This window comes from Mercenaria mercenaria, chromosome 15 (assembly GCF_021730395.1).
Source record: "Mercenaria mercenaria strain notata chromosome 15, MADL_Memer_1, whole genome shotgun sequence".
In the NCBI taxonomy this organism is placed as follows: Eukaryota; Metazoa; Mollusca; class Bivalvia; order Venerida; family Veneridae; genus Mercenaria; species Mercenaria mercenaria.
In genome coordinates, this window is record NC_069375.1 from 51,187,883 (window position 1) to 51,205,257 (window position 17,375).

General features: G+C 38.5%; 1 protein-coding gene across 2 annotated transcripts in view; it reads left to right on the forward strand.

Annotated features, from left to right (window-relative positions):
- LOC123554364 (kinesin-associated protein 3-like) overlaps positions 1-17,375 on the forward strand; it is a 259,985-nt gene that overhangs the window by 69,585 nt on the left and 173,025 nt on the right. For both annotated transcript variants that reach the window (XR_008367194.1, XM_045344464.2), the window contains exons 4-5: positions 106-306; positions 7,074-7,298. Coding sequence is in view for 1 of the 2 variants with exons in the window: in XM_045344464.2 (XP_045200399.1) it covers positions 106-306; positions 7,074-7,298 (426 nt within the window). In the remaining variant the exon portion in view is untranslated. The remainder of the gene's footprint in view (positions 1-105; positions 307-7,073; positions 7,299-17,375) is intronic.

The following is a 17,375-nucleotide window of genomic DNA, read 5'->3' on the forward strand; positions in this document are numbered from 1 at the left end:
TTAACAAGACACACTTTCTTAGCATGATGATCATTTGTATTCGACTTTTCTCACTTCTTAAATGATGACAAGTACATGTATATTATATTATGTATCTGTAATCAGCATCTGGGAAGACAGAACTGCACGAGACTCCAGCAGTGCCAATGTATGATGCTACAGAAATCGATGAAGTGGCCAACATTAACGATCTAGAAGATTACCTTGAGCTGTTGTATGAGGATGTACCAGAGAAAATCAGAGGTTCAGCATTACTACTACAGCTGTCCAGAAATCCAGATAATCTAGAGGAACTTTTCCAAAATGGTACAGTATATTTCACATACAGCACTTTTGGTATGAATGGTTAAAACTGAGGTAAAACTACCATATTTTACCTAAGTCTTGGGACACCCTAAATCTTGGGACACCCCTAAAATGTGGAAAAATAATTATTTTTCTTGACCCTAAGTTTTTGGACATGTATTTTCTCAGCGTATTTTTCGTCCCTAAGTGTTGGGACTAAAGTTGTGCACTGATTCAAGATGTAACCCAAATAATGTTATTATACATTGTATGGTGTTGTATCGATCAAAATATCAAATAATTATAAAAACCAAAGACTATTTTTTTAACATTTTCATGTCGTGTTTTTACTAGTAAAGTGTTTTTTACCATACCAGTTAGGTGTTGTATTTTTAGCTCACCTGAGCAATGCTCAGGTGAGTTTTTCTGATCGCTCGATGTCTGGCGTCTGTCGTCTGTCGTCTGTCAACATTTAGCTTGTGTATGCGATAGAGGCTGTATTTTTCAATTAATCTTCATGAATATTGGTCAGAATGATAACCTTGATGAAATCTAGGCCGAGTTCGAAAATGGGTCATCTCGGGTCAAAAACTAGGTCACTAGGTCAAATCAAGGAAAAACCTTGTGTATGCGATAGAGGCTGTATTTTTGAATTGATCTTCATGAATATTGGTCAGAATGATTGCCTTGATGAAATCTAGGCCGAGTTCGAAAATGGGTCATCTCGGGTCAAAAACTAGGTCACTAGGTCAAATCAAAGAAAAACCTTGTGTATGCGATAGAGGCTATATTTTTCAATTAATCTTCATGAATAGTGGTCAGAATGATAAACTTGATAAAATCTAGGCCGAGTTCGAAAATGGGTCATCTGGGGTCAAAAACTAGGTCACTAGGTCAAATCAAAGAAAAACCTTGTGTATGCGATAGAGGCTGTATTTTTCAATTAATCTTCATGAATATTGGTCAGAATGATAACCTTGATGAAATCTAGGCTGAGTTCGAAAATGGGTCATCTCGGGTCAAAAACTAGGTCACTAGGTCAAATCAAGGAAAAACCTTGTGTATGCGATAGAGGCTGTATTTTTAAATTGATCTTCATGAATATTGGTCAGAATGATTGCCTTGATGAAATCTAGGCCGAGTTCGAAAATGGGTCATCTCGGATCAAAAACTAGGTCACTAGGTCAAATCAAAGAAAAACCTTGTGTATGCGATAGAAGCTGTATTTTTCAATTAATCTTCATGAATATTGGTCAGAATGATAACCTTGATGAAATCTAGGCCGAGTTCAAAAATGGGTCATCTCTGATCAAAAACTAGGTCACTAGGTCAAATCAGAGAAAAACCTTGTGTATGCGATAGAGGCTGTATTTTTCAATTATTCTTCATGAGTGTTGGTCAGAATGATAACCTTGATGAAATGTAGGCCGAGTTCGAAAATGGGTCATCTCGGGTCAAAAACTAGGTCACTAGGTCAAATCAAAGAAAAACCTTGTGTATGCGATAGAGGCTGTATTTTTCAATTAATCTTCATGAATATTGGTCAGAATGATTACCTTGATGAAATCTAGGCCGAGTTCGAAAATGGGTCATCTGGGATCAAAAACTAGGTCACTAGGTCAAATCAAGGAAAAACCTTGTGTATGTGATAGAGGCTGTATTTTTGAATTGATCTTCATGAATTTTGGTCATAATGATTACCTTGATGAAATTTAGACCAAGTTCGAAAATGGGTCATCTCGGGTCAAAAACTAGGTCACTAGGTCAAGTCAAAGAAAAACCTTGTGTATGCAATAGAGGCTGTATTTTTCAACTGATCTTCATGAAATTTAGCCAGAATGATTACCTTGATAAAATCTAGGCCAAGTTCGAAAATGGGTCATCTGGGGTCAAAAACTAGGTCATTAGGTCAAATCGAAGAAAAACATTGTGTATGCAATAGAGGATGTATTTTTCAATTGATCTTCATGAAATTTGGTCAGAGTGATTGCCATGATGAAATCTAGGTCGAGGTTGAATATGGGTTATCTAAGGTCAAAAACTAGGTCACTAGGTCAAATTAAAGAAAAATCTTGTGTATGCGATTATGCGATAGAGACTGTTTTTTTCAATTGATTTTTATGAAATTTGGTCAGGATGATTGCCTTAATGAAATCTAGGTCGAATTTGAATATGGGTCATCTGAGGTCAAAAACAGGTCACTTGGTCAAATCAAAGAAAAAACTTGTGTATGTGATAGAGGCTGTATTTTTCAATTGATCTTCATGAATTTTAGTCAGAATGATTGCCTTGATAAAATCTAGGTAGAGTTTGAACATGGGTTATCTAGGGTAAAAAACTAGGTCATATCTAAGAAAATGCTTGTTTTATCGCAAGAGACCAATTTTTTGTAATCTTAATGAAAATTGGTCAGAATATTTGTTTCCATGAAATCACAAGGTCAAACATGTTTTACACTGTTATGGTGTGTTTCTTAGGTGAGCGACCTAGGGCCATCTTGGCCCTCTTGTTTTAATGTTGTGTTGCGCCTAGCTCCAAAAGTATTTGACCTAGAGTCACCAAAGTTTACAGGAATATTGGTCAGCATGTGCAGTTGTGCACCTGGGGTTTCGCGTCCGGATTCATTCAGTCGTGTAGGAGTTATGGCCCCTGACTTAGTTAAAAATTTGTCATTTTAATGTTGTGTCGCGCGTAGCTCCAAAAGTATTTGACTTAGAGTCATTAAAGTTTACAGGAATGTTGGTCAGCATGTGCAGTTGTGCACCTGGGGTTTCGCGTCTGGATTCATTCAGTATTGTAGGAGTTATGGCCCCTGACCTAGGAAAAATTGTCATTTTAATGTTGTGTCGCGCGTAGTGTGTTCTCTTTAGGATTTTACTCAGCTAGGCCAGAGTAATGGCCAACTAAGAGAAAAATACACATAAGGTTCTTAAAAGTTTGTGTTGCAAACATGTTAAAAATAGTTAAATAGTTTAACCTGAGTCATTTAACCGGATGTTACAGTTGCAGGAGTGGGGGGCACCTGTGTCCTGTGGACACACATCTGGTTTTTTTATTTTATCGCTCTTTGCTCGCTTCAATAAATGATGATTTGAAAATTTTTTTTTTTTTTTTTTCGCTCGCTCACCCCAAATATTTTTGAAATAAAAAATCCGAAGAACAAGACATCAATTTGGTGTTGCCCTAGGGTCAGATTTGGCCCTGCCCGGGGGTCACATGTTTTAAATAGACTTGTACAGGGAAAAACCTTAGATAATTAGTATGTGTTATGCTCTAGTGGTTCTCTACCAAGATTGTTCAAATCATGACCCTGAGGTCAGTATATGCCACGCCCGAGTGGTCCCTTGTTTTACGTAGACTTTTTTTTGAAGCAGTCGCAAAGAAATCAAAGAAATTTGGACCATAAGCATAGTGTTTGATACAGATTTCAGTATTCATCCTGAATAGGGCTAACCTACTTTCTTGTTGTTTCCCCCCCCCCCCCCCCCCATGAGTGGTGGGGGCATATAGATTTGGTGTTGTCCGTCAGTGCGTCCATCCATCCGAAGTTCGTGAGGCGCCTAGCTCAAAAAGTATTTGGTATAAATACATGGAACCTTGCATGAGTCTTTATCATGATATGAACTTGCGCACCTCCTATTTTTCGTCTGGCTCCACCCCCTATTTCCAGAGTTATGTCCCCTGAAATAGTAAAAAATGCACATTTTCACCTTGTGACGCGCCTAACTCACAAAGTATTACATATAAATTGATTAAACCTTGCATGAGTCTTTATTATGATATGAACTTAGGCACCTCCTATTTTTTGTCTGCCTCTGCCTCCTATTTTCAGAGTTATGGCCCCTGAAATAGTCAAAAAGGTACATTTTCACCTTGCGATGCGGGTAACTCAAAAAGTATTACATATAGATTGATTAAACCTTGCATGAGTCTTTATTATGATATGAACTTGCGCACCTCCTATTTTTTGTCTGCCTCCGCCTCCTATTTTCAGAGTTATGGCCCCTGAAATAGTCAAAAATGCACATTTTCACCTTGTGACGCGCCTTACTCACAAAGTATTATATATAAATTGATTAAACCTTGCATGAGTTTTTATTATGATACGAACTTAAGCACCTCCTATTTTTTGTCTGCCTCTGCCCCCTATTTTCAGAGTTATGGCCCCTGAAATAGTCAAAAATGCACAAAGTGAGCTACTAGTTCACTTACATTAAATAAAATGTGCTACAGTTAACAAACTCCAAAATAGTTTTGCCTCATAATCATCATAACATGTACGGGGCAAGTAGTCGAATATGATCTTTAATAAAGACTTGTAAAACCCTCTCTCCTGCCATTTCCTGTCTCTCAACTTTGTCCTGTTCTTCATTTTGCTGAATGAAGAGCCCTCAGACGTATCGGTTCCCGCCTCCACCATGTGGCATTGCAAAAAGTTAAGCAAACAGGTGTAACAATATCAATGATACTTTAGTAGTAGCAGATGATAATTTAACATAACAGCAGACGACAATTTAACAGACGTCAATCTGGGAAAAAATAAATTATTTTAATTCGAAAATTTCTATTATTATGCCCCTCTTCGAAGAAGGAGGGGTATATTGTTTTGCAGATGTCTGTCGGTCGGTCGGTCTGTCTGTATGTAGACCAATCTGTTTCCGGATGATAACTCAAGAACGCTTGGGTCTAGGATCGTGAAATTTGATAGGGAGGTTGTTCATCACCAGCAGATGACCTCTATTGATTTTGAGATCAGTATGTCAAAGGTCAAGGTCACAGTGACCCGGAACAGTAAAACGGTTTCCGGATGATGACTCATGAATGCTTGGGCATAGGATCATGAAAGTTGATTGGGAGGTTGGTCATCACCAGCAGATGACCCCTATTGATTTTGAGATTAGTAGGTCAAAGGTCAAGGTCATAGTGACCAGGAACAGTAAACAGTTTCCGGACGATATTTCAAGAAGGCTTGGGCCTAGGGTCAGGAAAATTGATAGGGAGGTTGGTCTTGACATGCAGATGACCCCTGTTGATTTTGAGGTCATTAGGTCAGAGTTCAAGGTCACATTGGGCAGGAACAGTTGGACAGTTTCCAGACAATAACTCAAGAACGCTTGGGCCAAGGATCATGAAAGTTGATAGAGAAGTTAATCATGACCAGCAGATGACCCCTATTGACTTTGAGGTCAGTAGGTCAAAGGTCAAGGGTACAGTGACCCGGAACAGTTAAACCGTTTCCAGAGGATTGCTTGAGAACGCTTGGGCCTAGGATCACGAAACTTGATAGGGAGATGGGTCATGACCAGTACATGACCCCTTTAGATTTTGAGGTCAGTAGGCCAAAGGGCAAGGTCACATTGACCCGGAACAGTTAAACCCTTTCCGGAAAATAACTTGAGAACGCTTGGGACTAGGATCACAAAACTTAATTGGGAGGTTGATCATGACCAGCAGATGACCCCTGTTGATTTTGAGGTCAATAGGTCAAAGGTCAAGGTCACATTGAACCAGAACAGTAGAACTTTTGTTAACAGTGAACAAATAATTATGTCTCCCACCACACAGTGGTGTGGGAGACATATTGATTTACTCCAGTGTGTGTGTCTGTGTGTCTGTCACAAAGCTTGTCCTCACTGTAAGTCGAACATTTCTCATCCGATTTTCCCCAAACTTGAACAAAATGTGTTTGACCATGAGACCTCGGCCAAGTTCGATAACTAGCCAAATCGGTCCAGGCGTCTTGGAGTTATGGCCCTTGAATTACCAAAAATCGGCCTTTTTACTCTTGTCCGCACTCTAATTCAAACATTTCTCATCCATTCCTCACCAAACTTGAACAAAATGTGTTTGACCATGAGACCTCAGCCAAGTTTGATAACTAGCCAAATTGGTCCAGGTATTTTGGAGTTACAGCCCTTGAATTATTGAAAAATCTGCCTTTTTACTCTTGTCGGCACTTTAAGTCGAACATTTCTCATCCGATCTTCACCAAACTTGAACAAAATGTGTTTGACCATGAGACCTCAGCCAAGTTCGATAATTAGCCAAATTGGTCCAGGCATTTTGGAGTTACAGCCCTTGAATTACTGAAAAATCTGCCTTTTTTCACTTGTCCGCTCTCTAAGTCGAACATTTCTTATCCGAACTTCACCAAACTTGAACAAAATGTGTTTGGCCATAAGACCTTAGCCAAGTTCGATAACTAGCCAAATCCGCCCAGGCTTTTTTGATTTATGGCCCTTGAATTACTGATTGGATCCACTCGTCAAGACCATCTAATTGGATCCACTCATCTAAGCCATCTAGAGACACTAGACATTTTTCATTGGGGCAGTCGTGGGAGACATGCGCTTTTCTCAAAAGCATCTCTAGTTTTTGTTTCTTGTGCAATTACTGAATGCATCAAGGGGGGCATTTCGTGTTCTACGAGCTCTCGTTTTGTTAATATTTTACTGGCCAAAACTTACTAAGTGATTAATGTAACCAGATACAAACAAAAATATTTTTATAAGCTAACAATACCTAGTGTGATTTTTATCCACTTATTAGCTAAAGTGGAAGCCTTGAGTTGTTGCAGTAATACAAGCTGCTCTTATTTTGCATTATTTTGTACGTGCAATCTTATATACTATGACACACGAGTTTTGTTGAATTGGTTTCATATCCTAATGGTAAAACATTGACTTTATTGAATGAAGTTTCTTTCCGCCAGTATTTATACCAATATGCAAAACATCTTACTCACACAGTATATTGTTCTCATTCATACCATACCTTTATATTTACAGAAACAGTAGTGAGTGCTCTGGCACGTGTCCTACGAGATGACTGGAAGAAGTCTTCGGAACTTGCCACCAATATTATCTACATATTCTTCTGTTTCTCAAGTTTTACACAATTCCATGGTGTGATTCTGCACTTTAAGATCGGTGCTTTATGTATGAACATTGTTGAGCATGAGCTGAAGAAGTATGATCTCTGGAAGGAGGAGCTGGAGAAAAAGAAAAAAGCTGATATCCTTTCACTTCTAATTTTACAGTTTTTAATCCCCTACTGGTATTGCACTGGATGGACTTACAGTTTTTAATCCCCTACTGGTATTGCACTTGATGGACTTACAGTTTTTAATCCCCTACTGGTATTGCACTTGATGGACTTACAGTTTTTAATCCCCTACTGGTATTGCACTGGATGGACTTACAGTTTGCCCTCTCATCTGTCGGTCTATCAAGTCTGTCAGTTATTGATATGAAATGGGGAACTGATGGTAGCTTTATAAGATCAAGATATTTTTTCATGAAATTTGGCACATGGATAGACGGTAATATGAAGAGAAGAGTATATGTGTCCTTTTGTTTTGTTGCTTTGGCAACAGATAATGCAAAATAGGACATAAAAGTGGCAGAAGGGGATCCAGTGATAGCATAAACTGTACAGGGTATTTTTAGCTCACCTGAGCACAAAGTGCTCAAGGTGAGCTTTTGTGATCGCCCTGTGTCCGTCGTGCGGTGGCAGTGTCGGCGGCGTCGTCGTCAACAATTTGACTGTTAACACTCTAGAGGTCACAATTTTGGCCCAGTCTTAATGAAACTTGGTCAGAATGTTACCCTCAATAAAATCTTGGACGAATTCGATATTGGGTCATCTGGGGTCAAAAACTAGGTCACCAGGTCAAATCAAAGGAAAAGCTTGTTAACACTCTAGAGGTCACATATTTGGCCTAATCTTAATGAAACTTGGTCAGAATGTTACCCTCAATAAAATCTTGGATGAGTTCGATATTGGGTCATCTGGGGTCAAAAACTAGGTCACCAGGTCAAATCAAAGGAAAGGCTTGTTAACACCCTAGAGGTCACAATTTGGGCCCAATCTTAATAAAACATGGTCAGAATGTTACCATCAATAAAGTCTTGGACGAGTTTGATATTGGGTTATCCGGGGTCAAAAACTAGGTCACCAGGTCAAATCAAAGGAAAAACTTGTTAACACTGTAGAGGCCACATTTATGACTGTATCTTCATGAGACTTGGTCAGAATGTTAATCTTGATTATCTATAGGTCAAGTTCAAATCTGGGTCAGGTGGGGTCAAAAACTAGGTCACTAGGTCATTTAAAAGGAAAAGCTTGTTAACACTCTAAAGGCCACATTTATGACTGTATCTTCATGAAACTTAGTCAGAATGTTAACTTGGTGATCTTTAGATCAAGTTCGAATCTTGGTCATGTGGAGTCAAAAACTAGGTCACAGGGTCAAATCAAAGGAAAAGCTGGTTTACACTGTAGAGGCCACATTTATGACCATATCTTAACCCTTTACCACACAGAACAGAAGCCAAAGTAACCTCTTTTACATAACACTGATAAGTGATAATCAATAATCAATAATCGGTATATGGCTGATAAAGGTGACTGTCTTATCTGAACAGAGGTGTTGGCATTATTTTGTGATTACACACACTTATGTTAAAAATGTCATTATTTTAATATTTTCTGTAAGTTTGACATTATTTTTGTCAATATAAAGTTTATAGCAATTTAAATTCTCTTTCCGATGATACAAAATTTATTGTAGTTTCTCTTTGAGTTTCGAAGATATAAAGTGTTAAAGTACGGGAATATATATTTTTAGGCATAAAATTCTGTTTTGGATTACTTTCACATTGAAATTCATATACAATTTCATTTTGATGCTTGAAAGTTTGATTTATAGTTAATAGACTTATCTTCCGAATCGGAATCGGTAAGTAATTATATAAAAAAAAGACGACCATCAAACTGAATCACACTACAAAAATAACGGATCATAAAATTTCTGAAAGTGCAAAAAGATCGCTGAGATCGAGACTCGTAACCGACTACAGTATTCTTGTGCTAAAAATTAAAAATTTTACGATAATATTACGTAATATTTTGATGATCAAACGTCGGTACATCACGGGTGACTTCCGCAGCAATTAACTCTTGGGGTGTCATAAAATATTTGAAAGCCGCGGTCCTTCTGTTTTGATTAACACTTCCCGTTATGTAAGGCCATAAATTCCAAGCCATCGTATACACAAATTGTTGTTTAGGGGAAATCCGCATGTATCACGCGTGACCTTCATGACCTAACACATTTAAAAATACTTTGATATTAAATGGTTGTTATTTTTAGAACGAGGAAAGCCCGCGAACCGGCCAGTTGCAAGCAGTTTTCTCAGTAATTTTCCATGACGTAGCGTCGTGCACATGTAGGAAAAAACCCCGGTGTCTTTCTTTGCAAAGTACTCGATAAATTTAAATAGTAACCACATGATCTTGTACGTAAATAATGATGACGAAATCCCATATTTTGAGTTAGTAAACATCCGGAATTTGTTTCTTTAGGAAAAGAACGAAAATAAAGCAATTGATTATGAGACACGGGATAAAACGATTCTGTTCAAATGGCCGTTAATCGGTATAATACGTTTCTATCGGGGAACCGATAGACTCGGGTCAATACGTTTCTGTTCGGTAATCGATAGATACGGTGATAAACGTATCCGTGTGGGAAAGGGTTAATGAAACTTGGTCAGAATGTTAAGCTTGATTATCTATAGGTAAAGTTCAAATCTGGGTCAGGTGGGGTCAAAAACTAGGTCACTAGGTCATTTAAAAGGAAAAGCTTGTTAACACTCTAAAGGCCACATTTATGACTGTATCTTCATGAAACTTAGTCAGAATGTTAATATTGGTGATCTTTAGGTCAAGTTCGAATCTTGGTCATGTGGGGTCAAAAACTAGGTCAAAGGGTCAAATCAAAGGAATAGCTTTTTAACACTTTAGAGGCCACATTTATGACCATATCTTAATGAAACTTGGTCAGAATGTTAATCTTGATGATCTTTAGGTCAGTAGGTCAGGTGAGCGATACAGGGCCTTCATGGCCCTCTTGTTTTATGAAATTTGGTAAATAGGTAAGACACAATGTGGAGAACATGCATATTGTTGTCTCCATTTGTTCGTACATCTGTCTTGCTGGCAGTTACAAAGGACTTCGGACACTATCATATGCTTCTAGCCCACATTTTGAATGAAAAATTCTCCTCAAGTATTTAAGCAATACACAAATTGTTTCGAGTCAATGATAAACCAATGTGTTAGTTAACTTATTACAGCAGAAACTGGTTTTTATCTCTTCCTATCAAGATGTTTTTCTTATTTAATCTAGGCCAGGATATATTTTTTTGAAAAAATAAAATGTTTAATTTCCGTAAAAATATAATGTCATCACTTTATGGAAGTTTTAAATATATGAATTCCAGTCGAAAAAAAAAGTGACAAAATCTGTTTATTTAAGGAAAAATAATATTTTAAGATTAAAATCCTATTAATAAATAAAAAAGTGAGCGATATTTTTGCAAACAACCTGTACTTGATTTATCTATACACTGTTCGTATGTAAAGTTATTGATGCATTACACGTATGAATAGATATACATGTATAAGTGACTGGTCAGTTTTATTACAGTGGTTCAGGTAGTTACCGAAGTACATGTACATGTCTGTATAGCTGTGTTATAAGTGATGGCATGTATTTGTGGGTTGTATAACATTAATACTAAGAAAAGGCAGTCATCTTATGAAGCCGTAGGGTGGGTTCTTGGGATAAGTACCAGTGGCACAGATAATATTTGAGCCGCGCCATGAGAAAACCAACACCAGCATGGATCCAGACCAGCCTGTGGATCTGTGCAGTGTAGTCACGGATTTATGCTGTTCGTTAATGGTTTCTCTAAGTATGCTTTGAAACCGAACAGCATGGATCCTGACTAGTGTGCGCAGATGTGCAGGCTGGTCTGGATCCATGCTGGTTGCAAAACACAATGTTGGTTTTCTCATGGCACGGCTCATTTGGCTTAAACATGTAATAAAAATGTATCCGAAATGACAGTTCTTTGTGGGGTTTACCTAAGGAAGCTGTATTTGAAAAAGTTAAATCGGGATAAGTCTAACAACAACCCATTTAAAGATAATGTTGTCTAATCAGGGCTGAAGTTGTGAGCAAAACACATTCGAAATGTGTCATTTGTAGGGCTAAAGTAGAAGCAGGTCGATGCATAAAAATTCCACCTGAAACTCGACTGGACGTTTTTATATATGTCATCTGCATGTAACGCGACTTGACACATCACGTCCGTGGTATCACACTGAATGTGAAACCGTCACCGTCATGACCTACCAAGAAGCTACTGTTTTGGACCTATGCATCACAGGCATATCAATGCCAAACGTTATTCCTGTTGGATGGACTATAGTCAGGATTAGATTATCTGCTGTGCACATATTGACTCTTTTTTGTGGTGTTTAGACCTAGTCCGCCGCAAAGAACAATACTCAATTCAGTTTTCACAGAAGGAAAAACATGAAGAAATGAATGCGTGTGACATTTAGTTCTTGTCTAAAAGAAATAAATATAAACGCACAGAAGAAGATGTAAAAAAGGAAAACAAATAACATCCTCATCGCTAATGGCTGGTGTGCGCGTCGCGAGGAGGGCATGCAGAAGATTACCTGGTGTGTTGCTAGTATCTTACAGCACACATTTGCCAATCTACTGCAACAAACAACCAGGATAAGCCAATGAAAATTTAACCCAACGAATAATATTCACAGTAGTTGCTTCTCTCACTACTATGCATGTATAAAAATGCCTATGTGTATCCTTTCGAACATTTGTATAGTATTTGAGTAACAAGCAGATGTAAAAACATGTGACAATCTAATTATTAAACATGAATGTAAAAAGTATTGGTTACTTTACATTTAGGAACACCCTGTAGTTATATTTTTAGCTCGACTATTCGAAGAATAGTCTAGCTATTCTACTCACCCTGGCGTCGGCGTCGGCGTCGGCGTCACACCTTGGTTAAGTTTTTGCATGCAAGTACATACAGCCATCAATTAAAGGCATATAGCTTTGAAACTTATTTTTTCTTTTTCTAGGTCAATTACCAACCTCTCTGGGTCAAGTCCCATAACTCTGACATGTATTTTGAGCAAATTATGCCCCCTTTTGGACTTAGAAAATTTTGGTTAAAGTTTTACATGCAAGTTACTATCTCCAAAACTAATGCAGATATTGATTTGAAACTTCACATGTGTCTTCGGGGTTATAAATCTAGTTGATAGCAGCAAGTCCCATAACTCTGACTTTCATTTTGGCCAAATTATGCCCCCTTTTGGACTTAGAAAATTCTGGTTAAAGTTTTGCGTGCAAGTACATACAGCTATTTCTAAAAGGCATGTAGATTTGAAACTTATTTTTTCTTTTTCTAGATCAATTACCAACCTCACTGGGTCAAGACCCATAACTCTGACATGTATTTTGAGCAAATTATGCCCCCTTTTAGACTTAGAAAATTTTGGTTAAAGTTTTACATGCAAGTTACTATCTCCAAAACTAATGCAGATATTGATTTGAAACTTCATTATGTGTCTTCGGGGTTATAAATCTAGTTGATAGCAGCAGGTCCCATAACTCTGACCTTCATTTTGGCCAAATTATGCCCCCTTTTGGACTTAGAAAATTCTGGTTAAAGTTTTGCGTGCAAGTACATACAGCTATTTCTAAAAGGCATATAGATTTGAAACTTATTTTTTCTTTTTCTAGATCAATTACCAACCTCACTGGGTCAAGTCCCATAACTCTGACATGTTTTTGAGCAAATTATGCCCCCTTTTAGACTTAGAAAATTTTGGTTAAAGTTTTACATGCAAGTTATTATCTCCAAAACTAATGCAGATATTGATTTGAAACTTCACATGTGTCTTCGGGGTTATAAAACTAGTTGATAGCAGCAAGTCCCATAACTCTGACCTTCATTTTGGCAAAATTATGTCCCCTTTTGGACTTAGCAAATTCTGGTTAAAGTTTTGCGTGCAAGTACATACAGCTATTACTAAAAGGCATATAGATTTGAAACTTATTTTTTCTTTTTCTAGATCAATTACTAACCTCACTGGATCAAGTCCTATAACTCTGACATGTATTTTGGGCAAATTATGCCCCCTTTTGGATATTGAAAATTCTGGTTAAAGTTTTACATGCAAGTTTCTAACTCCAAAACTAATGCAGATATTGAATTGAAACTTCACATGTGCCTTCGGGGTTATAAAACTAGTTGATAGCAGCAAGTCCCATAACTGATATGCATTTTGGTCAAATTATTCCCCCTTTTGAACTTAGAACTCTTTTGATATTTAACCTTTTGGGGTAATATTTTCCTGCTTCTGGGACAATATTTCGAATAGTCGAGCTTGGCTGTCTTACGGACAGCTCTTGTTTGTTTAAAAGTACTGTTCCACCCCTTGCATCAACACAATAGTCACGGAAAATGTGTATAATTATGTCTCCCCTAGGAGACATATTGTTTTTGCCCTGTCTGTCCGTCCGTCCTTCCGTCCGTCCGTCCGTCCATCCATCCGTCCGTCCGTCCTTCCATCCGTCCGTCCGTATGTCACACTTCATTTCCGAGCAATAACTGGAGAACCATTTGACCTAGAACCTTCAAACTTCATAGGGTTGTAGGGCTGTTGGAGTAGACGACCCCTATGGTTTTTGGGGTCACTCCGTCAAAGGTCAAGGTCACAGGGGCCTGAACATTGAAAACCATTTCCTATCAATAACTAGAGAACCACTTGACCCAGAATGTTGAAACTTCATAGGATGATTGATCATGAAGAGTAGATGACCCCTATTGATCATGGGGTCACTCCGTCAAAGGTAAAGGACACAGGGGCCTGAACATTGAAAACCATTTCCGATCAATAACCAGAGAACCACTTGACCCAGAATGTTGAAACTTCATAGGATGATTGGTCATGAAGAGTAGATGACCCCTGTTGATCATGGGTCACTCCCTCAAAGGTCAAGGTCACAGGGGCCTGAACATTGAAAACCATTTCCGATCAATAACCAGAGAACCACTTGACCCAGAATGTTGAAACTTCATAGGATGATTGGTCATGAAGAGTAGATGTCCCCTATTGATTTTGGGGTCACTCCGTCAAAGGTCAAGGTCACAGGGGCCTGAACATTGAAAACCATTTCCGATCAATAACTAGAGAACCACTTGACCCAGAATGTTGAAACTTTATAGGATGACTGGTCATGAAGAGTAGGTGACCCCTATTGATTTTGGGGTCACTCCGTCAAAGGTCAAGGTCACAGGGGCCTGAACATTGAAAACCATTTCCGATCAATAACCAGAGAACCACTTGACCCAGAATGTTGAAACTTCATAAGATGATTGGTCATGAAGAGTAGATGACCCCTATTGATTTTGGGGTCACTCTGTCAAAGGTCAAGGCCACAGGGGCCTGAACATTGAAAACCATTTCCGATCAATAACTAGAGAACCACTTGACCCAGAATGTTGAAACTTCATAGGATGATTGGTCATGCAGAGTAGATGACCCCTAACGATTTTGGGGTCACTATGTGAAAGGTCAAGGTCACAGGGGCCTGAACATTGAAAACCATTTCCGGTCAGTAACTTGAGAACCACTTGACCCAGAATGATGAAACTTCATAGGATGATTGGTCATGCAGAGTAGATGACCCCTAACGATTTTAGGGTCACTCTGTTAAAGGTCAAGGCCACAGGGGCCTAAACATGGAAAACCATTTCCAATCAATAACTTGAGAACCTCTCGACCCAGAATGTTGAAACTTCATAGGATGATTGTTCATGCAGAGTAAATGACCCCTATTATTTTTGGGGTCAGTCTATTAAAGGTCAAGGTCACAGTGGCCTGTTCATGTAAAATCATTTTTTGGAAATAACTTGAGAACCACTTGACCTACAATGTTGAAACTTAATAGGATGATTGGACATGCAGAGTAGATGACCCCTATTTATTTTGAGGTCATCTGATCAAAGGTCAAGGTCACAGGAGCCTGAACAGTGACTTGAGAACCACTAGGCCAAGAGTGTTGAAATTTAGCGGGATGACAGGACATGCCAAGTAGATGATCCCTATTGCAGTCAACCATCAGTGTCTCTTTGACTTTCGCTCCTGACCCCTATTGACTTCTTGCCTATAGGACTTTGCATTTGGGGAGACATGCGCTTTTTTACAAAAGCATTTTCTAGTTAATATCTACATATGCTGGCCAAATATGGTTTTGATGCACGAGTGGGAACAATGTTATATAAAGCAAAATAGCTTTCATATGTATAATAACAGGGTACGTAATTCTATTTAGAGCAAAAATCACCGTTTTATGAAACAAATATTGAAAATTTGACTTTAAGAAATAATCACAAATCTGTATTTTGATGGTGTATGTAATTAAATACTTATTTCTTAGTGGTTTATTTTTCACTCTTGGAGTAGGCAAATTCATATAGAAAGTGTCCGAAGTCCTTTTGGTTTCTGTCATAGTTAAAAGTACAAGAGATTTTTTAATGAAACTGGGAACATAGAATATGATAGATAGAATGGAAGTATTGTATGGAGATTATTGTACCCCCCGACAATGAAGTTGTAAGGGGAGTATACTGGTTTCAGGTTGTCTGTCTGTCCATCCGTCTGTAGACAAATCTTGTGCGCACCAACTCTCCTCATCCCCTTGACACAAATTAATGAAACTTCACAAAAGTGATCAGTAACAACAGTAGTTGTGCATGGTGCATGGTAGGTTCTTTCAGAAAAAAAATTTGCAGTGTGACGGGACTTTGTTTTTTGTTACAATACTATATATACATAGTCTGCATATGCAATCTTGTGCGCGCCTAATCTCCTGAACCCATGCACACAATTTAATGAAACTTAACACAAGTGATCAGTAGTAACCCTAGTTGTGCATGGTGCATGTTAGGTTCCTTCAGAAAAAAATTCTGCACAGTTATGGGACTTTGTTTTTTTGTTAATATACTACAGTCAAACCTGTCTTAAGCGGCCGCACAGAGAAAGTTGAAATTGTGGTCTCTCAAGACAGGTGGTCTCTTAACTCAGGACATACTTCTGAGCATATATTTAGATAAAGAAACTGTCATGAAGAAACAGTTGCTACTACTATCGAGTTTATTTAGTACATGTTTTAAAAAGTAAGTATGAGTGTTTTGACATGTAAAACGTGTGTGATATAGTGGATTTCACGGTTTGGTACACACAACAGGTTAACATGGCTATTTGTTTTTCTCGCATTATTGGTCAATAATCACCGAGCTTTGTATGGTTTTATGTAATGAATGGGAAGAAAAATTAATGGTAGCTGGTCACGTTTTACGGGAGGTCATTTGTCTCAAGTACATTGTTGTTGAAATCGCAAGAGAGGAATTTAAAGTGGTCGCTTAGGTCAGGAAGTCGCTTAACTCAGGTGGTCGCAAGGGCAGGTCCGATTGTATTTGCAGATAGTCTGCAATTTGATGCAATCTTGTGCACGCCTGATCTCCCGAACCTTTGCACACAATTTAATGAAACTTCACACAAGTGATCAGTACCAACCCTAGTTGTGCATGGTGCATGTTACGTTCTTTTATATAAATATTCTACAGAGTTATGGGACTTTGTTTTTATGCCCCTGAAGGGAGGCATATTAGTTTTCAACTGCCCGTCTGTTCGTTTGTTCGTTCGTCACGTTAACTTTTTGCATGAAGGCACATTACTTGTGAACCACTGCATCCAGGACCTTATAAACTTCACATGCGATACACTTTTGATGTCACGTACCTACTGACTTAGGGTTACCCTAAGGAATAGTCAAGGTCACTAGGGCCACGTTAACTTTTTGCATGAAGGCACTATTACTTGTGAACCACTGCACCAGGACCTTCAAACTTCACTTGCTGATAGTACTTATTGAGTACACGACCCCTACTGACTTTAGGGTCACCAGGTCAAAGGTCAAGGTCACAATGGCCAACGTTAACTTTTTGCATGAAGGCACTTTACCCGCGAACCACTGCACCCAGGACCTTCAAACTTCACATGCTGATAGTACTTATTGAGTACACGACCCCTACTGACTTTGGGGTCACCAGGTCAAAGGTCAAGGTCACAAGGGCCAACGTTAACTTTTTGCATGAAGGCACTTTACCCGCGAACCACTGCACCCAGGA